The sequence below is a fragment of the Lepidochelys kempii genome, chromosome 11 (assembly GCF_965140285.1).
Source record: "Lepidochelys kempii isolate rLepKem1 chromosome 11, rLepKem1.hap1, whole genome shotgun sequence".
NCBI lineage: Eukaryota > Metazoa > Chordata > Testudines > Cheloniidae > Lepidochelys > Lepidochelys kempii.
This window is the reverse complement of record NC_136390.1, coordinates 11,074,987-11,096,769: the sequence shown is the minus strand read 5'-3', so window position 1 is coordinate 11,096,769 and position 21,783 is coordinate 11,074,987. Positions and strand designations below refer to the sequence as shown.

At 42.7% G+C, this 21,783-nt stretch overlaps 1 protein-coding gene across 1 annotated transcript in view; it reads left to right on the top strand.

Moving 5' to 3' along the window:
- Nucleotides 1-21,783, top strand: part of ADCY5 (adenylate cyclase 5) — a 333,999-nt gene that overhangs the window by 235,240 nt on the left and 76,976 nt on the right. The window contains exons 4-7 of the mRNA XM_073305113.2: nt 6,276-6,387; nt 6,555-6,682; nt 10,552-10,710; nt 11,746-11,887. Of these exons, the coding sequence (XP_073161214.1) occupies nt 6,276-6,387; nt 6,555-6,682; nt 10,552-10,710; nt 11,746-11,887 (541 nt within the window). The remainder of the gene's footprint in view (nt 1-6,275; nt 6,388-6,554; nt 6,683-10,551; nt 10,711-11,745; nt 11,888-21,783) is intronic.

Below are 21,783 nucleotides of genomic sequence, written 5' to 3'. Positions count from 1 at the left end.
ACATGCTGTTTATATTCATGGCTTGTGTTGCCATTGTGATGGTGATAGGGTTTGTGTTTCTTCCCTTGCAAGATCTGTGTTATGGCTGGGATGCAAATGTTCTGAAATAGAACATGATCATTTTTCTTTTTGTTAGTAATACTGGTGATTTACTTTAGCATTTCAAATATTCTTGCATTTAAAAAGAAGCGTGGCCACATTAAACCCATTCTCCGATAACTCCGCTGGCTTCTCGTTCGTAGAAGGCTCCAGTTTAAAAACTTGCTGTGGGAGGGTAGGTAGGTGTTGGTTTGGGTTTTTAAAAAAAAAACAAAAAAAAACTTGAATAGAGTTGCTCCCCCTCCCCCCTCATTGACCTCACCTCTTTCTATTCCTCTCTTCGTTGCTTTGGTTTCCAGATGGATTCTCTGCCTCATGTCTCAGGCTCTTGGTTCAAGAGCCTTCTCCTCTAAGATGCCTGCCATCTGGAAGAGCTGTCCTATGTCTTCTGACTCATTGACTCTCTCTTTATGTTGAAATCTGAGCTCAAAATGTGTCTTCTCTCTTGCCTGTGTCTCTTAATCATTCTCTCTCTCTGTTTAGTTGTACTCCTCCTGTTGCTCTGTGATTTAACCCTGGAAAGCATTTGAGGATGGTGTCAGTATATAAGATATAAATTACCTGCCAGATCTTGCAGTCCAGGACATTACTGGGAGTTTTGTCACTGATTTCAATGGGAGTAGGAGCTGAAGTTGCATTGTGTTGTGTTACAGGATAAATGAAAATATACTCTGGAAAAAAGGCAATGAATTTTAAGTAATAAAACACTGGGTAGTGTACCTTGTGGATCATCGAGTTAAGACCAACTTAAGAACAAAGGGCTTTAGCCATATAAAAAATGCAATAACTTTTCTTCTCCCCTGTATTCCCCCAGAAATAAGCAATTTACCATCTCTTATAGTTACGTAAAAATAAGGGGAAAACTCAAGCCCTGGTCAATGTAGACCCCCCCACTATGAGATTAGCATGAGATCAGTGATGATGCAGAAACTACCTCCAGAACATTAAAGCCATTTCTGCATTTTAATTACCTGTTTAGATTATATTTTTTGCACAGCAATTGCCTTCCAGATGTGCTAACAGTCTCCGCTCCCAGTGAAGTCAGCAGGACCTGTGGCAGCTGATCATCTATGAAATTCAGGCCATAAATTAATTGTGGTCAATTACTACCATTCTCCCCACTCAGCCTTCACTAATGGCATCAATGGCATTTTTAAACCAATAAACTCTTCATCCCTTGAGATTTATAGCTAAAACCCTCATTTTAAAACCCTCATTTGTTTAGCCTTTATTGTCAACAGCTCTATTCGTCCCAAAATTTCAATGCTGGTTGACTCTTGGTCTGTGAAGGGGCGTGACTGCAGTGTCTTGCACTCATTGATGTATAAGCGTAGTCCACTTTCACCTGTAGGAAAATGCCTCATTTGATGAATCCTGCAAAATAATTGGCTTGACTTTTGCTTTCCAATAGAGATGCCCCTGCCATCCTCCTTGAACAAAACACCTTTATTTTCTAAGGGCAGCCTGAAATAAAGCAGCACTAAGTAAATGGCACCAGACAAAGAAAGGGTGGGAAGTGGGCGAGTGGGGTGGAATTAAGATACAAAGGCTCCTTTTTTCCCTCAGAATAACTTGGCATAATTACAGTAATTCCTCTTTCAATTCTATGTCCCACAAATCTGATCAACCATTTGGGGGGAATTTCTGGTAGATTTCATTCTAAAGAGAAGCTCTGACTTTGCCTGCGGGATGATGATGTGTGGTCTGTGTTGTGTAGGAGTGGGAGGTCAGACTAGATAATGATAATAGTCCTAAATTGTGACCTATAAATCTATTCCACCCCAAAAAACGGTTCAAAGAATGTTGCAGTTTCAAAGTCAAGCACACAAAACTTTAATGCCAGAACGAAGGCTGCCCATTCCCCTTCAATTCATCCCCCTTGTGTGTTTGCATTATCATGCAGTCTTTAATTATGTGATCACTTGCTATTTTTTCACAGGACCCTGCTTCATTCAGTACACTGGAAGGGTGGTGCTCTGGGGATGAATCGGGTCTAGAGCAATGGTCCCCAAACTGTGGGGTGCGCCCCCGTAAGGGGATGCAGAGGGATGTTCGGGGTAGGGGTAGGGGAGTGCTGTACTTCCAGCCCGACTCCCAGACCAACTCCGCCCCAGCTTTGCTGCTCCCCCAACCCTGTTCAGCCCCAAGTCCTGCTCCGCCTTCAGGCCCAGCCCTGCCTTCATTCCCTCTCTGACCCCAGACCAGCTCCATCCCCAGCAATATCTCCATTCCGCTCCCAGATGGGCTCTGCCCTCATTCCCTCTCCGCTCTGAGCTGGAGCGCCTTCCCCATCCCTAGTTCCACCCCCAGCTCTGCCTTCTGCCCAAGCTCCACTGCTGAGGAAGCCTTGGCTGCACAGTAATGGAGGAGGAAGGCGCAGACAGATTCCATTACTGGTAAGAGGGGGCACGACTGAAAAAGTGTAAGCACCACTGGCTTAGAATGGAGGAGGTTCTTGGCTGTAGAAAGCTGCTTCATTTGTTGCAGAAGTTGAAAGGTGTCCATTGAATGAGGCAGGGGTGGGAGGAATGGAAAGGATGATTTCATGGTTAAGGCAGTTGAATGCTGCCCTGGAGAGCTGGATTCTATTCCTGCCTCTGCCACAGAGTTCCTATGTGATGCTGGGCAAGTCACATAAACCCAGCTTTACACAGGTGGTCATTAACTGCATGTTCCTTGTTTTCTGTGTGCCCATCTTGAGACACCTCTGCCCAACCCAGAAGAGGTGCTGAGCGCTCATGAGTACAGTTGAATTTGATTGGATCTGTGCTTTCAACATATAATGTGCTATAGAAATGCTAAATACTTGGAAAATCAGAGCCTAGGTGTCTCAAGTTGGGACCCCGCAATTAGTAAACACTTTTAGCAGTTTTGTCTTTAATCTCTCTGTGGCTCAGTTCCCCCTCTGTACAAAGGGAGATAATAACATCTAATCTCAAAGTGTTGTGAAGTTAAATTAATTAATGTTTGTTAACCCATTGTACACTATTGTGACAGCACCAGGAAGAAATTCATAATTTTGTATTCGGTGCACAGTTTGAATGATGTGCAATCAGTAAGTCCTGGGCCACATGTAGGAGGATAAAAAGAAATATTGAAATATTATTGAGTATTCATTATTGAGTATTCATTGTTCAAATATTCATTGAGTGAGATGGGGTCCTATGGAAAAAATAGTATGTGAACATCTAATTAAACACAGTATCATAATGCATATACACAACAGGGCCAAACTGATGTTGCACAGGCAATCTTAAGACTAGTATTTCCTAACTTTTGAGTGCTTGACTTTACCAACCAGAACATGCAGAAGAAAAATGCTGCTTTTACCTACCTTAATTTAAATGAAACAAGAACAAAAACAGTTTCCTTACCTTGTCAAATTTTTTTTAAACTTTCCCTTTTCTTAGTGGTTTACATTTAACACAGAACTGTACTGGGGTCTCTGCTTCTGTCTGATTGCCTACTTCTGGTTCCAAATGAGGTGTTCGGTTGACTTCATAACTCTGGTGTTTGTAACTGTGAGGTTCTAGTGTATATCCCTTGAAGGGTTTAATCTAGTGTTACACTATAGCACAGCTGTCCAGAATTCAGCCAGAGGGCCAGATGTGGAATCCTAAAATAGGGGCCATAGCTGCTCTCTCCCTGTAACAAGGATGAGGACCAAGCTGACAAAATGGCACCTTTAATTCATCAGAGTTCAAACAAAAAGCAATTTTTACTCACCTAGCAAAGGTTGCAAGTTGAAGGCAATGTTGATCTTGTAGGCATTTAGTTTCAATTGGAAAAGATAAATTTGTGTGCAAATCAGCTATGAAGCCCTCTGAAAACTACTCCATTTTCAGTGAAAAGATTACCAGGATTAGCTCTTGTGGAGTGTCCATTACCTACCTGACATGATGGCCAGGGGGACCATTAGTTATTATTGTGTGCATATTAGCGTTAGCACTGACCCTAATTTCAGAATCATTAGAGTAATCTCTCTGTGTGAGAGACAGCCACCATACTGCCCAGGTGGTGACGCTACGTGAGGCGTTATGCGTAGTATCTCCAGGAATGCCTAGAAGAGAACAGTGAGCAGAAGCCCTAGCTGTGCTGTAACTATAATGTCATTTATGTAGTGTGCACAGGCCAACACAATGGGACCTGAGCAAGATAAGGACTTCATCGTTTGCTCCCTAGTGAAATTTTACCAGTTTTCCTCCCATCCCAATCAAGGGAAAATAGGCTTGAGAATTATATTGAATATAGGGCCATTTAAATGCTTTTGTGTCTTGTACTGGTGCCTAACAGAGTACTCCTGTCTTGAAAAAAGTAAATAACAGTATGAAAGTAGTTTTCATGTAGTTCTTCAGCCCACAGAAAGATTAGGTTTTTTTGCCAGCATAAGAATCAGACATTTTCCAATTTTTATAATGAGCCAGTTCTAACAATACATGCTCATGGTCAAAAATACAACACAAGATTAAAATGTACAAGGTCTTCAAGGGAGATCTGTGGTTGCTTAGGAAACTATACATGCATCTCAATAGATCTTTAATTTTTGGTTTATTTTAATTGCATTCTTTTGTTTTAACTTGTTTGCAAATGATATGAAAGCTTGATTTATTAAATGTTTCCTTATCATTTTTTTAAAATCCCAAACCACATTTTGATTCAGGCATGTTTGGCACCCTGTTTTCTGTCTTCCCTGTTGTGTTTGAACTTCAACATCTGCCCGATCAAAATGATTTCATGCAGTGTGGTCCGATATTAGAGTTGAAATATGGAAGGGAAATGAGAAAACAGGGTGCAAATGTGGCTGAACCAAAATGTTCTTCAGCATTTTCAAAATACTCGTGACATTTTTTTTGCCACTTTTGCACTACTTCATGTCCTAAGATGTTATGGGAAGATATCCCTGAAAATACGCCCGCTGCAGTTTGGCTAGAGCAGCAGCTCTTGGGGAGTAACAAATGAGAGATCTCCGGTAGCAAATAATGAGATGGTTGTAATGTGGCATCTCACTCTGCTTTGTGAGATGCCACAACGGCCTAAACTGCACGTCTGTAATATTGAGACCCAACTGGATCAAATCCTGGAGGGATAACTCATCTTTTTTCCAAGGTAGAATAATTTAGTTTCGTGTCTGTTTGTGTGGTGCAGTTTAGGGGTCTTTCGGATGAAATCTTAACAGGCTTAATCTTATTTGCTCTATACAGATGCTAAAGATCCCGTGACACTTCTTGTAACAGAAGTGGTTTGCCCCAGTGTTTTGGGCAAGAATGTCCTGCCCTCCCTTCTTTTGCAGCAGCACTCTGCGCTAGCAGGTTGCTGCCCTCCATCCTCAGTGGTGACAGTGTATCAGGGGTACTATATGTGAATAGTTTTGTATAGTGCTTTTGGGACCATTCAGAATGGAAGATGCTATGTAAGAGTGAAATATTATTTATGTAAGTTTTTCAGAAATCAGACCAAAAACCTAGAAGTGAGAAAAGGAAGCTAAGAAGGCTGGGCTATAAGAAAACTGCAGACTTCCCTTGCCTGGTGCATAAAGAACAGAGATCAGCTATGACATTCCATGGTTCTGGAGCAGTGTGTTCTAGTGGGTTATAAAAGGGGACTGGTAATTAGGACTTTTGGGTCCTGTTCTTCACTGCGCAACTTTAAGCATTTTACTCAACCTTGTTGTGCCTTGCTTTACCCGTCCACACAATTAGTATAACTCCTGCCTCACAGGGAGTGTTGTGGCACTTAGCATCTGTTAAGCACTGTAAGGTCCCTGGCTACAAAGTATGAGCAGAGTACTGTTATTATTATTGCAGTAGTAATGGATCTGGGTTGTACACAAGAAAACCAGACCATTAAAGCTGTGTGAGAGGTGGGGCAAGGAGATTAGATTTAGATATTACAGGAAAAACCTCAGTTTCTTATGGGGGGCAGGAAAGTGGACAAAGGAGTGTGGCTTTTCTGAGTGGAGCCTGCAGAAATGGGACAAGGAGGGAAATTACCAAGAGTGCGCTCTGTTGGACAGTTGAGGAAAAGGATCGATACCAGCCATGAATGAAGACACTTGCATGACTCCCAGCCTGTGTGTTCTTCTTAAGAAGTTAACTAGCTGATTAGAATTTAGGCAACAATATAATAATTTAATGGCACTTGTGTCTGTATCTTTCTTTCTTTTTTTTTTTCCATAGCATCCTCTTTGCAGACATAGAGGGGTTCACCAGCCTGGCCTCCCAGTGTACAGCTCAGGAGCTGGTCATGACGCTGAATGAGCTCTTTGCCAGATTTGATAAGCTTGCAGCTGTAAGTTTTCTATTATAATTCTGATTTTGGTTCCTGTTACACGATTGACATACTGCACCGGTTCACTAGATTTCTAACATTCACTGCCCTAAAAGGCAAGTTATTACAAACATGAAACGAAGTTTCATACTTCTCCATCTCTTTCTTTTTTCTTTTCCTTTTTGTAGGAAAATCACTGTTTACGTATAAAGATCTTGGGCGATTGCTATTACTGCGTGTCTGGATTACCAGAAGCAAGAGCTGACCATGCACACTGCTGTGTTGAAATGGGAATGGACATGATAGAGGCTATCTCGTAAGTAGCAGATTCCCCAGGGAGAGAAATTTATTCCATCTCTTAATGCATGAGGTAGCTAGCTCATTGAGCTAGAGGCCAGCAGAGAGAGGGTATATTTGGGACCAGAACTGGCACACAAATGGACCTGACAGTAGAAAGACGGAAGCTTGATTCCACTAGAACCATCTGGGGCATCTAAAATGCTTCCCCTCCCCGCAACTGGTGTAGGTCATCCTAGGCATGAAAGGTGTCAGTCCCAAAAGAGAATTTTTCAGCAAGGAAGAGGCATGTGAAAAGAGGGTTTCTAATGGAAATCTGTCTGTAACCTTTGTAGACCGCTGGTCATTCTGCAGTAGCTTGCCCCTTTGCTTCTTAAAGGGAAAAATGCTGCCTACTAACCTGATTTGAAAAAGGCCCAATAGGGTGCAGATGTAACGTGTAGGGGGAGGAAAGGCTTGGACAGGATTTTGGTGAAGCTACATGAGGACAATATGATATAGGCCTGTGCACCAGAAAGGCTCCAGCCACACCAACTTAGGGGGCGGTTAGGATCAGGGCACTGAAGGATGCTGCTGGTGCCACAACCATGGACGCCACTGCAAGCCTGAGGGTGCTGTAGCAGCTGCAGAGTGTGTACTTGGGATGGGGAAAGAGGATCGTATCCTAACAACTGCCACAGATCACCCTTTCATCCACCCTGTGCCAAGTCATCTTCCTGAAGATGGTCACAAGATCAGAGGATTTGTTTATTGGTGGGTGGACGGCTTCTTTCAGACTAATTACTTAGCAGCAAACAGTTGGGTTTGGCTGTTTATTCACAGATAAGCAGCCTGATGCTTCATTGCCTTGTTTTCAGTTGTTTACACTGCCCTGAGCGAGTGTATAAAGCCAACGGGTCAGAACAGTAGTGTTCAACACCTGCTTTGCCGTCCCTGTGCACAGGCAAAAGTAACTACACATGGGGCAAGGCTCAGCAATGATAAAGTCTGTTTTACAATGTTCAAGAGATCTTTGTAACTGTTAATAAATCTGAAACATTTTCCCTGTGTTCCTTAGAGTAGGTGGAGGTTGGGGGAGGCAGGGGGAGTGAGAACAGAAAATCACTTATTCCCGATTTAGCAAAGAATCAGATTGTTAAATGCCTTTCATCCCATACAAAGTGGGAGGCAAGCTTTAAAGGTAGAGGAGGAGTTATTTGTAAACCCTAGGGTACTAGCAGCCCAAGGTATTTTTTTCAAGGCAAGATGGGTTGCAATTCAATAAAGAAGCCTAGACTCTTCAGGCTTCATAGGGTATGTTTACCCTGCAATTAAACACCTGCAGCTGGCCTGTGTCAGCTGACTCAGGCTCATGGAGCTCAGACAGGGTTATAAAACTTTGCTGTGGACACCCGCCCCTGGGTCCCAGAATCCAGGCTCCAGCCCCAGCCATCTACACTGCAGTTTTGTAGCCCCACAGCCCAGCTGACGTGGGCCAGCTGCAGGTGTTTAACTGCAGTGTAGACATACCCTAAGTGTTACTCAGCTGGGCGGTGGGTTTACAAAGCCATCTGTCAAGAGCTATAGATTCTTTCAAGCCACTCACGGTAGAAAGTGAGACCTTTGCTGTTAAACATAATAGACCTAGTATTTTCTTGGTAGTACAAGTTGTTGGAAATTATTCCTTTTAGCATTTAATAAGATGCTGCCTAACCTGCCACTTCTTTGTACTCCACATCAATTCCATGGGATTCTTTACTACAGCCATTGAAAGTAGGTTATTCACAACTCCTTTTATATATATATCTCAAAGGTGAAAAGTGCAAGGAAGCAGCATGTAAAAATAAGTGAAGTACACTTATTTTATATATATATAATAGTCCAGGTATGCATTGTGTATGAAATGAGGAATAGTTGTTGCATACTAGTATTATAAAGAAGTCTCTTATGTGGAAATGCTGCTTTTCAAACCACATACTTGTGATCTGAAAAATGAGACAGATGTGTGGGTGTTTGTTTATGCCCTTGAAAAAATCCCAATAATAAGGATGTACTGTACCCAGCACAGTAAATACGTACCTTGAGACTTGATCAAGATAAAGTGGAAATTCAATCCAATTTACTGAACTGAAGGAGATGAGAACTGCAGAGCCTTTACATTTCTGTTTTAGATCCTTTAATGCTATAGGAGCTGATCCTGCAAAGGACTGAACACATGTTGGCTCCCAATGGAATCAGAAGGAAATGTGGACACTCACCACATCACAGAATTGGACCTATATTGAGTAGTTCCAGCTCTGAGCAGATCAATTAACATAGGCATAATTGGTTACAAATAAATATTCTCAAAACTAGATAGTGCGGTGCACAGAGGACACGTAAGTACCACGATGAGTACGTGGAAAGATAGGCTTCTATTTATGTATATATCTTTAAGAAAACAAGAGGAAAAAATAAACAGCCTGTGTTATCAGTTCATTTGGGAGCAATGAGACAAGGTTCAATGATAACACCATGGTAAGTCAAAGTATCAGGCTTTTGCCATTAGAAACATGTCAAGTGTTAGATTGTGAGGTCTTTGGGAGAGGGACCATATCTACCTCTATGTTTGTATAGCTCTTAGAACAATGAGGTCTCAATCCTGATCAGGCTTTTGAGTTGAAAATACCACTTTTATGAACTGCAGTTGGAAACCTTCTTAAAGAAAAGAAAAGAATAAACAATTGAAACCGAATTTGGGGAAATTTATTTTATTGACTAGTGTATACAACTGCTACAAGTATGTTGCCAGACCTGAGGTTGTGAAGCCCCGTATCAGGTGATTAGGGCAGAATGCACTAGCTTCTTGGAGAATTAACATCTCCCTTTCAATGCTGGCTCCTCCCCGAGATTAGGTTGTCTTTGCAGGAACAGAACAGGGCAATGGTCAGGACGATCGCAGTGAGTAGGATTTGCCTTGTGTACAAGACCCTGCGTTTTCTGAAAATACAGGATCTGGCCCATAGAATCAACTTCTCAGATTGTTCTCTGTGCCCTGCCCCCCTCTGAACCCCATAGACAACTAAGAGAACTGTCAGGTGAGTTTCTCTGTGAAACATGGGCATTCTGGTAATGATGTGATCCATCACCAACTGTAAGCCACATTTGGCTTTCTTGAGGCCATCAGACCCTTCGTAGGTCCCCCCTCCCCCTGAATTCCTAAATAGAATTTCCATGTGAAGAGCTCTTCAAGTAAACTTTTGCCATAAAAAGGAAAAACCCACCAAGTATGACCGTGATCATTTTGGGAGCAAACAGAGGATCCAAGAGCTCATTAAAATGAGAGTCTGAGTGTTTGTAGCTGCCCACTTGGAGTGAGTGCAGAAGATGTGGTTCTGTGGTTTGCAATGGCTGCAGCTTAAAGCTCAGTTCAAGGTTTCCAACTGCAGTGGATATTTCACACACAGATCAGGTTTCATCCATGGAACACTTGATGCCTGGTGCCATACAGACAAATTACGAGCTCAAAATCATTTCCTTTTTCTCTTTGCAACATGCTGTTACTTTTAATGAGGTTCAGAGAGCTGGGAGGTTATGTCCAGTTTTGGTATGGAAATCAAAGACCAAGACTTAGTGCTTTCACCCTCCCAGAGAATTTTTCCATGTGCTCTGAACTTGCGACCAAGTTGAGAGGACAAGAACTTATTCCAAGGACACCCCTATCTAATTAGTACTTTGCCTGGCTTATCAAAGTGCAGTACAGCCTGTCTGATTTCTGTAGCTAAAGAACTGTGAATGAGCAGCCCCTGTGTGTGTGTTTGAATAATTTCTAGGGAATTGTGTATTTTGTGCTCTGGGAGCCAAGTTATGTCACTGGATACAGGCACATACTTCCCAGAGACATCCTTCTCTTTCTGCATCTCTTTTCAGATTGGTCCGGGAGGTGACAGGAGTCAACGTGAACATGAGGGTTGGGATCCACAGCGGGAGAGTTCACTGTGGAGTCTTGGGCCTCAGGAAGTGGCAGTTTGATGTGTGGTCAAATGATGTCACGCTAGCCAATCACATGGAAGCCGGAGGTAAAGCAGGGTAAGTTGTTGCTTCACCAAAGCTGTCGTGAGTCAATCCACGTGACAGTTTGCTTTTGACTTGCAGGAGGGTTTTGGTTAGTTTGTTTGTCTGTCATAGGATGAGTGTGGTGCAGAATTTTTAATTTGGGCACTCACTGGCTAGTTTATTTCCTCTCAACCCTACACTTCTGTCCACAATAGGTCTGCAGTCACCCAGGGTGGACATGCCTTATATTGCAAAGAATGGAATTCATCCTCTTAATAATTCCAGTGAAATTGATGAAGTGACACCTGGGATTAATGTCTCTGTGTGATCCCTATCACAGTGGGTCGTGGTTAGAGAGAGGTGTAACCATATGCTAATAAATGTTTGCTGAAGATATCACCTGGTCATCAGAAGGAAATGTTGTTCCTGCTTTGGAACACCCTTCCGTAAGAGATCCAAATAAATGTACATTTCACTACCTTAAGGACCAATGGAAGACCAACTCCCTGACATAGCTTCCCCATGAGATTATTATTCTGCATATATTTCTACATTTCCTCTCCCCTAGGAGGGAAGAGTAGAAAACATAGATCATCTACTTGATTGCATACCTCTATAAGGCACCTGGATACTACAGTGATTAATGTGGTATAGCAAGCTAGATGCAGCCGAGTATCCATGGCATATGACTTTGTAGACCCATGTCTCAGTCATGTGTGTGTAATGTGTTTTGGTTGCTGAGCAAACATGTCTACTGTGTGTTAGAGCAAGCAAATTGAATGAATGAATGGCTGCCTTACATCCACCGGGACGCTTATTAATGGATGTAAAACTTGGATAATGTGTTTTAACCTAATTCTATGGAAAAATGTCAATGGGCCTGATTTTACTCCCTTTGAAAGGCAAGACAAAACTCCTAGGGGATGTCAGCAGCAGCAGCATTGGACCCTGAAATGAACTGTTTTTTCTAGCGCACAGAATCTGTCACTGGCAGGAATTGGCTTACTAGATACGTGATTATTAGAGCTGCCTAATGAACTCCACGATTTGCCTTTTGTCTCATTCAAGGCGAATCCACATTACCAAAGCAACCTTGAATTATCTGAATGGAGACTACGAGGTGGAACTGGGTTTTGGAGGAGAACGCAATGCTTACCTCAAGGAGCACAGTATAGAGACCTTCCTGATTGTACGCTGCAGTCAAAAACGGGTAAGAGCAAACAGACTAATGTATGTTTTAGGTGTTTTTGGCTGGTGGCCACTCCTAACACCTCACAGCAACCTGAAAGCCAGACTTTCCTGGCCAGTAGAGGATTCCCTCTATGCCAGGAAGTCCTCCAGTGCCAGAGGCCCAGTGTAACAACTTCTAGCATACCTTCCCTCCTGGCCCCCAGCACAGGTGTGAGTCTGGGGGAAGGCAGGGCATGGCCACCTTTGCACCTCTTCTCACCCTGTTCCTGCCCAAAGCACAGTTTGTCTGTACAAAAGAATCTGACCTTAGTCCTTTTTTTTAAGCACATGAGAGATTATTTTGTAACTGAGTTTTATGTTGGTGGAAGCTGGCAAATTATTAGCCTGAGAAAAGCAAAGTTCTCCATCATACCCCAAGCCAGGTTCGGCTTCGGCTGCAGCCGTGGAAGCTTTCCCCGCCTGCCCACTAGCGTGCCTCAGACATGAGCTAGCGGGGCACCTTGAATTAGTGACAGTGCTTCACTCCATGGTACATCATTCCTCAGTATGGTTCTGCCAGCCAGGTAATCAGTTAGGGCCTGCTTGGATGGTGGATGCCTGTCCTTGTGGAACAGGACTGAGAGTACTAATTCATTTCCCATAGATCACTTGAACAAGCAGCACAAGGTAACAGCTTTCAGTCACTATTGACTTGAGCTGGACTCAGGCCATTGTCGTAGGCTACAGTCTCTGGTTCTGCTGTGTCTCTCTTCCAACAAAAAGTGGGCTGTGTTGCAACTAGTCTCTATAACCAGTGTGTGTCCAGATTATGACCGATTTTAAGGTCAGAAAGGACTACCTTGATCGTCTAATTTCACCTGTTGCATAACATAGACCATGATATTTCACCCAGTATTTTGTTCGTCAAGCACCAGTGGACGCTATGTATTCTATCCGAAGTTCTTACCAGCTTGTAGCGATGGGCCTGGATCAAAACCCAGTTTTTTAGTTACCCTTAATCTGAGACTAATCAAAACTCTACTGTAGATTTGAAACCCCCTGAGCATCTGACAAACTGTGAATTGGATCTGAATGTTTATTTTGCAGCTGTCTCCAGGTCCATAATGGAACCCAGCAAAACACTATTTCAGAACAACCTCAAACTTTGGAACATCTATCCTAACTCACAGAGGAAAGAATCATAGAATATCAGGGTTGGAAGAGACCTCAGGAGGTCAGCTAGTCCAACCCCCTGCTCAAAGCAGGACCAATCCCCAATTAAATCATCCCAGCCAGGGCTTTGTCAAGCCTGACCTTAAAAACTTCTAAGGAAGGAGATTCTACCACCTCCCTAGGTAACGCATTCCAGTGTTTCACCACCCTCCTAGTGAAAATGTTTTTCCTAATATCCAACCTAAACCTCCCCCACTGCAACTTGAGACCATTACTCCTCGTTCTGTCATCTGCTACCATTGAGAACAGTCTAGAACCATCCTCTTTGGAACCCCCTTTCAGGTAGTTGAAAGCAGCTATCAAATCCCCCCTCATTCTTCTCTTCTGCAGACTAAACAATCCCAGTTCCCTCAGCCTCTCCTCATAAGTCTTGTGTTCCAGACCCCTAATCATTGTTGTTGCCCTTCGCTGGACTCTCTCCAATTTCTCCACATCCTTCTTGCGGATGATACTAAACTGGGAGGAGTGGTAGATACGCTGGAGGGGAGGGATAGGATACAGAAGGACCTAGACAAATTGGAGGATTGGGCCAAAAGAAATCTGATGAGGTTCAATAAGGATAAGTGCAGGGTCCTGCACTTAGGACGGAAGAACCCAATGCACAGCTACAGACTAGGGACCGAATGGCTAGGCAGCAGTTCTGCGGAAAAGGACCTAGGGGTGACAGTGGATGAGAAGCTGGATATGAGTCAGCAGTGTGCCCTTGTTGCCAAGAAGGCCAATGGCATTTTGGGATGTATAAGTAGAGGCATAGCCAGCAGATCGAGGGACGTGATCGTTCCCCTCTATTCGACATTGGTGAGGCCTCATCTGGAGTACTGTGTCCAGTTTTGGGCCCCACACTTCAAGAAGGATGTGGATAAATTGGAGAGAGTCCAGCGAAGGGCAACAAAAATGATTAGGGGTCTGGAACACATGACTTATGAGGAGAGGCTGAGGGAACTGGGATTGTTTAGTCTGCAGAAGAGAAGAATGAGGGGGGATTTGATAGCTGCTTTCAACTACCTGAAAGGGGGTTCCAAAGAGGATGGCTCTAGACTGTTCTCAATGGTAGCAGATGACAGAACGAGGAGTAATGGTCTCAAGTTGCAGTGGGGGAGGTTTAGGTTGGATATTAGGAAAAACTTTTTCACTAAGAGGGTGGTGAAACACTGGAATGCGTTACCTAGGGAGGTGGTAGAATCTCCTTCCTTAGAGGTTTTTAAGGTCAGGCTTGATAAAGCCCTGGCTGGGATGATTTAACTGGGAATTGGTCCTGCTTCGAGCAGGGGGTTGGACTAGATGACCTTCTGGGGTCCCTTCCAACCCTGATATTCTATGATTCTTGTAGTGTGGGGCCCAAAACTGGACACAGTACTCCAGATGAGGCCTCACCAATGTCGAATAGAGGGGAACGATCACGTCCCTCGATCTGCTGGCTATGCCCCTACTTATACATCCCAAAATGCCATTGGCCTTCTTGGCAACAAGGGCACACTGTTGACTCATATCCAGCTTCTCGTCCACTGTCACCCCTAGGTCCTTTTCCGCAGAACTGCTGCCTAGCCATTCGGTCCCTAGTCTGTAGCGGTGCATTGGATTCTTCCGTCCTAAATGCAGGACCCTGCAGTTATCCTTGTTGAACCTCATCAGATTTCTTTTGGCCCAATCCTCCAATTTGTCTAGGTCCCTCTGTATCCTATCCCTACCTGCCACCGTATCTACCACTCCTCCTAGTTTAGTATCATCCGCAAATTTGCTGAGAGTGCAATCCACACCATCCTCCAGATCATTTATGAAGATATTGAACAAAACGGGCCCCAGGACCGACCCTGGGGGCACTCTGCTTGATACCGGCTACCATCTAGACATGGATCCATTGATCACTACCCGTTGAGCCCGACAATCTAGCCAACTTTCTACCCACCTTATAGTGCATGACTGTCTTGTGTTAAAGCACAGGACTATTAGGACATCTGAGTTCTGTTCCCAGATCTGCCTTAGTCTTGCTGTCTTACCTTGAAGAAATCACTTGACCTATTTGTGCCTCAGTTTCTCCTTCTGTAAAATGGGAATGTTGATAAACATGGGCATTATGAGGTTAAATGCATTGCTGGTGACATGCTTCAATAACATGATCAATGACCACTATGCCTATACAAAATTAGCTTGAGATCATCATTTGCAGTTACATTCTCTCTGGAAGGGAAGCAAGCCTCAAATCGTCTTAATGCAAAAAAGGAAGAAAATCGATTCTCATCCTCTGAGGTGATAAGCTAATGTTTTGGTATCTATCTACCCAAGAGAGAAACCTCATTAATTATGGTCAATCTTCAGAAGATTATTAGAGTTTGCAGGGCAAGATCATTATGTCCCACACACCATGGCCTGTCAGTGGGCAGCTCAAGCCACTTGAGATATTTACACTTTACCCTCTTCACTGCTGCAAAACACACTTTTGGTGAGGGCCCATGTCCAGGGGAGGAAAGGTGTATTGATTTGTTACATCAGGAGAATACACTAAGTATCTGGTATGTTCCTGTGAAGATCTGTAGATCTTTGTTGGGACAAGTGGAATGTTGGTACTTCAAAGTATGTTACAACATTCTGCTGCCTCACGGTGGCTGCAGTGGAGACTTCAATAGAATTTTCAAAAGGTGTGATCAAAAGCACGCTCCACATTTGCCTTGTTATTGGGCAGAGACTGTCTTGTGGTGGAGTGGGACTCAAGAGTTCTGGGTTCGGTTACTGGTTCTCCAGCAGACTTCTTGTGTGACTCTCTGCCTAAGTCCCCTGTGGGTTTGATACTTCATTTCTTCCACCCTTTTCCTGTCTTGTCTATTGGACTCTAAGCTCTCGTACTATGTGTTGGTATAGAACATTGCACAATGGGGCCCTGGTCTTAGTTGGGACCTCTCGGCTCTAAAGTAATGTCGCTGCTAATAGTACTCTGCACCTCAGGGTCCCAAAGCACTTAATATTAAGACTTGCAATATCCATGTGGCTTAGGAAGTTACTATACTTAAACTGGGCATGAAGAAGTGACTTACCCAAAGGTCACAAAGACTAGTGTCAAGAGTCCAAGAGAAGAGAGGTGTCCTGAGTTCTAGGCCTCACAGTTCCAGCTTCCTCACTCTTACAGTTCACTAGTTTGTAATTGAAGCCCTGAGCTGGAATCTTTTACAGCTCTCTGCCCAAATTTAAATACCTATTTTAATAGAATGAAAAGCTTTTTCCCTTTCTCCACCCCCACCCTTCTTAATATTTTGCAGAAGTAAAGATGGACAAGGTACCAGTGTTTTACCTTTGCTTCCATTCCCTCTATTTTTATCTACTTTCTTGTGTATGATTTATTTAGTGAGGTTTTTATTGGAGTCCGTTCCAATAACCTCCATAAAATGTTCATCTGACTTAGTAATGGGTTCCTGTGCGTCGTGTCTGGGTTCCTGTTAGTCGCACACTGTTTATGGAGTTCTCATAACAAAGCTGAGTATGTATCGCATTGTGGCCCAGGGTGGCAATGTATTTCATGTTGGCTAAAGATGTAAATCCTCTGTTTTTTTTTCACCTAAATCAGGAACAGCAGATGTAGTGGCAGGGCAAACTTCCCTCACCCTCCACTGCTCCACACAATGTACCTCACCTCTGATCTTCAGGCTCCTTCCAGGGGTGAGAGTGTAGGTCTGTTTAAATCCTGGGCCTTTCTGCCAAGAAGGGTTGTTTTTGGTGAACAACACTTCATTGGACAGTTCGGTCACTTGGTGCCTGATTTCTGCAAGGTGGTGAACCCTTTCAAAACCCAGTTCAAGTGGAGCTGGTGGCATTTAGCACCTTACAGCCCAGGATCTCTGTTGATTGCACTGTCCATGTAACCCACACTAAGATAGTGTTGGATCTTTGTCCATCTCTAGTAGCTGGTTGACGTAAGAGGTTACTGAGTCTGCTACTGTTTCCAGTTAATGACATCAGTCCTTTAGCTTAAGTGGTAGAAGCTCATGCTTTTAGCATTGAAGGTCCCATGTTCCAACCCTGATGTCAGCCCAGGCAAGATCAGTTACATCTACATCAGGCTTTGCAAGTCTTATTTATTTTTCTAGAAAGCTATTTTAGTTGCAGTTATCACTGAGAGAGCTGTTTTCATTTTAAGCAGCTTCTAACTTTCTGAAACTATGACCTTTGGAGCTGATATTTTGCATGCTTAGTCTAAGTTTTTTGAAAATCTTGAATTTAAACAGAACTCACCTTTGCATGTTCCAATAAAATCAATCAGTGGGAGAACAGGTTTGCCTGACTTCAGTGGAGGGGCACTCCTTACCCCAGTGATTAATTTGGCCTAGCATGTTTATTTGCATATGCAATCAATCACGTATGCAATTATTATGCCAAAAAAACTGGGTAAATACAACTTTATTGTTGACACAAAATAAAGTAAGGGAATTCACAGTAGTGAGGCCAGAATTTCTGATAATTAAGGTGCACACTTGTGCACCTAATTTACATAGAGTTACCATGACTGCATTTTCAAATCCATGCAATGAGCCATTTGGATGAGCAATTTCCCAGTTTATGTGGGCACACCTCAATTGTCTGAATAACTGGCCTATAACTCCCACAGACACTGTAACTCAGCATTGTCAGGAGTATAGTTAAGGCATAAAATTAACGGCATACATTGTGATACCAAATTCCACTTACTGTTGCTGTGATGAATCATAACTTTGAATTTTCTGCTGTTTTGTCTGTTTGCATTCTCAGCTGTTAAATGAATTATTTGCATCTACATAGTTTTCTGTTGCATTGATTAAATAGGAGGAATGTAATACTTTTGTGTTCCAGTGACTTGTGTATATATTAGACTAGGTCCTCCTTTGAAAATAGTTTATTAAAAGGATGCTACCAATTTTTTGACATTGACTTGTTAAAAAAAATTCTCGTTTCTGATAGAGCAGTCTTTAAATAACATCCACAGAATTGAAAGTATACTTTGGGACTTTTCTGCTTTCCCCCTGATGCTTATAAAGATATTTTACTAGCGAAGGGAACAGGCACACCCAAGAGTTTCAGAACCAAAGCGGTTCAGACCCAACCCCCTCTCTTTCCTCTCCCTGCATATACCTGCCTACTGCCTCTTCAGTTTCACTAGCAGCTTTGCTGGTGCTGTTACTGGTAAATGCTTCCTTGCAGAACTTGTGGGAAAGCTGGTCTTTGAACCCCTGCCCTCCCATGCCTCTGTTAAGTACAGGAGTGATGGTGTTATGCTATTGCTATTTTCCTCAACCCGGGGGATGTGAAGAAATAGCTAAGGGGACACAACCAGACCTCTATATTGTTCTCCAGAGTCTCCACTTTCATTTGTAAACAAGACAAGTCAACCAATAAACCAACCAACACAAAAACTCCTAGCTCCTAGGGTTGTGAAGAAACCATTAAAAACATAAAGCAAATGTAACAAATGCGCAGATGTCTGCCTGAGTTTGCAGACAACCTGAAACAGTAGATTCTAAGTGTGATCTTTCCCGTTTATTTTAATGGGGTGTGAACTCAGATGCCAATGGTGATGCTTTAAACAGCAAGTTGCTAACTATTTCATAGCTCATCAAAGCATGTAAGAAGGGCAAGGATATATAGTATTTCAACCTTAACTATAGCAGAGCTGCTGCTCTGCTATAACAAAGATCTATGCAAGCATTTCTCAAAGTGGGATGGGAGGCGCAAAGGACTACCTGGGGGAGTGTTGAAGATGTATACATTACATTGAGTAGGGCTCTAACACCACATGGTGGGGTTGCAGGTAGTTTCATTTTCCTGAATGGCGGGGCGTTAGCTTTCAGAAGTTTGGGAAACACTATGCTAAGAAAATAAGGCAGGAACTGAACATAACCATCAATTAGAGAGTGAGAATGCTGACTGTCCACTAAGTGCTGCCGAATGTACAAAGTCAACAAACCCTAAAAAAAAAAAAAGGGACACATGTATTTTTCTCACTTCTCTTTCAGTTATACAGGAACGTGGATGTTCCCTGTAATACTAGCAGGTGCACCATTTTCAGAAAGAAATGGTGATGGTGGCTCCTTAAGCCTGAAATGGCTCCGTGAGTTCTGGCCATGGCTCCTAGGAAAACAGCTTTCATTCTTCTCTAAATAATGTCCTAGAGCTCCATCCAGCTGAACAAACAAAATTATCATTTATATGTTGTGGATGTGACTCTACTACAACATCTTAGATTTAATGAGTTTCATTGTAACTGAGCAGGCTTCCATTTACATAGGTTTACTGCTGTGATGGAATTGGTCATATATTACTGTCAGAAATACAGTTCACATGTCAGTATGACAGCAAGACAATATAAGGTGCTATCCTATAGCTAAGTTAGGAATATCTATGCAACAGCTTTGACTGCTGGAGCTGCCCCACTGATAACCACAGATCTCAAAAAATCCTACTGTAGATGCAGCCACAGAGTAAAGGTGTTCGATGCAGTTGATTGATCTAAGAAAATCTCAACTATTTCTGTGGTTTTGACATGGTGTTACTGTAGCTCAGTGTGTGGGAAATGGTGATGAGAATTCAATAAAACCTCTGGGGATAAGATTTACGGTCTCTGCAAGCTCATATTTGAAAGTTCCCACAGCAGCTTCTGGAGTTTATCCATGTTAAATTTGAAAAGCTCATTGCTGTCTGAGAATATTGCAGCTCCCATTGTAAGAGATAGCACATAAAGATTAGCAGAATTGAAAGACATTGTCAGCAGTTCCTTTTCTCAATCTTTTCCTAGTTTTCTCATGCATTTGATGACACTTTGTGTATAGTCGGTGCCATTCCGGGGTGCAGTCCAGACCAGTGAGGGGTTCTGTCACCACCTGCCCTGCACCTTAGGGTCCCTCACAATGCTTTGCTGCTGTAGTTCCCAACCTGGGCTGCTCACAAACAGCCAAACAGCATATAGGTCACACCCTGAGTGTCTGTGCATAGCTGCAGTCCTGATCCAGCAGCTCTGACCCCAGCAGCCTGTCAGCAACACACCAGCCACACTCTGGCTTCCAGCAGCCTTGGTTACTACTTGCAGGCTGACCTCAACACACCCTCAGTCTTGAATTTTCCCCCAAACATGTGTTCTGTGCTGCCCAGCCCTCTCCTGGACAGTTCAGATATTATAGATTCGTTGCCCCTGTACAGGGTCAATAGTCAATAACCAACAGCCTGTTATTTCAGTTACCAAGAAGCTCAGTTTAAACACAACACTGGATTAGTTTAGATTAAAAAATAAAACAAGTTTATTTAACAGCAAAGAGCGAGATTTTAAGCGAGTACAAGTATCAGATATTAAAGTCAGAAATGGCTACAAGAGAGGCAAAGGTAAAATGCTTTCTAGTAGCTAAAACTTAACAAACTAGATTGGTTCAAGGTAAAATCCTTAGCACTTGTTCCCAGCAATAGGGCTGACCAAAATTTTTCAGGTCAGGATGCCTTCTCGCCCCCTCGCCAAAGTCAAAAGGCTAGTTCCTTTGTTGTCTGAGGTGAAAGAGAGAGCAAGAGAGAGAGAGATCCTGGCATGGTTTTGCCCCTCACTTTTATAGTCCAGTTCCCCTTTGAAGTGGATTGTGTGAAGGGTACCCCTCAAAACAAAGTTTATTGAAGTCGTAAAGAAGGCAACGGGGAGTCTGGGGGTGAAGGTGGCCCATGCTTTTTCATCTCCCCTGCATATGCTGAGATGCAGATTTGCCTTGTCTTCTTCCTGCTGTCTCAAGGACCGTGTTTACTACTTATATGTAAACTGAGGTAAACACACATTTCTTTTTTTTCGGATAGACCTGTTTAACCACTCCTGGCTAGTCAGGCATGGCTTTGAACATTCGCTACCAACATCATACGGGGGAATTCATAACTTTATATGTAATGTTGCTACACACATTTCACCATGATATTGATGACCAGTGAGTTATTCATTTACCTAACAAGGCATATATTGTACAAAAATTATTATATTAGTGTGTATGATGTGAATACAGGGATACAATCGATCAAGTCAGTTTTCCCGTATAGTCAATTAGCAAGGGAGCAATAGGCTCACTAAACTGAAAAGAGTGACCCTTACAAACATCTACAGAGGAGTAGAAAATCGCTTGGGCCCAGATTTTATTTTGGGTTGTTGCATTCAGCATCATGATGCCTAACTAATTTAGGAGCATAAAATATCATTTTTCAAAAGGGATTTAGGCACTTGGGAATCTAAATTCCATAGCCAGTTGATGGGATTTAGACTCCTAAGGGCCTAAATCCTTTTTAAAAATTAGATTTAGGCTTCTAAATCTGTTAGGCATTATGACACTGAATGCAGCTATGTCTAAATACCTTTAACAATCTGGGACTTCATCTTTTATTTTAAAATTTTAAATCACAACATACTTTTAAAGAGTGTTCAATCAGAAATCTGATTTTTTTTTTAAAAAAAAAATCAAGTTAAGAAGGTTCCTTTAAATAAGTGTTGCAAGTAAGAGTCAAGTCCATTTGAGTAAGAAGTTTTAGTATTGTGTTTTATTTGTGCAAGCAAAATTTCGCTACCAGAGGCTTTGACTGCAAAACACTGCCCTACAGTGGGTTTTATCTATGGCAAAAGCTACAGAATACATGGTTCAAAATCTCACCTATTTTGAGGGGGGGGGAAATGCAAGAGTTCTTCACACAGCTTTGGATAATTTATATGGCCCATGATCTCATGGTTGT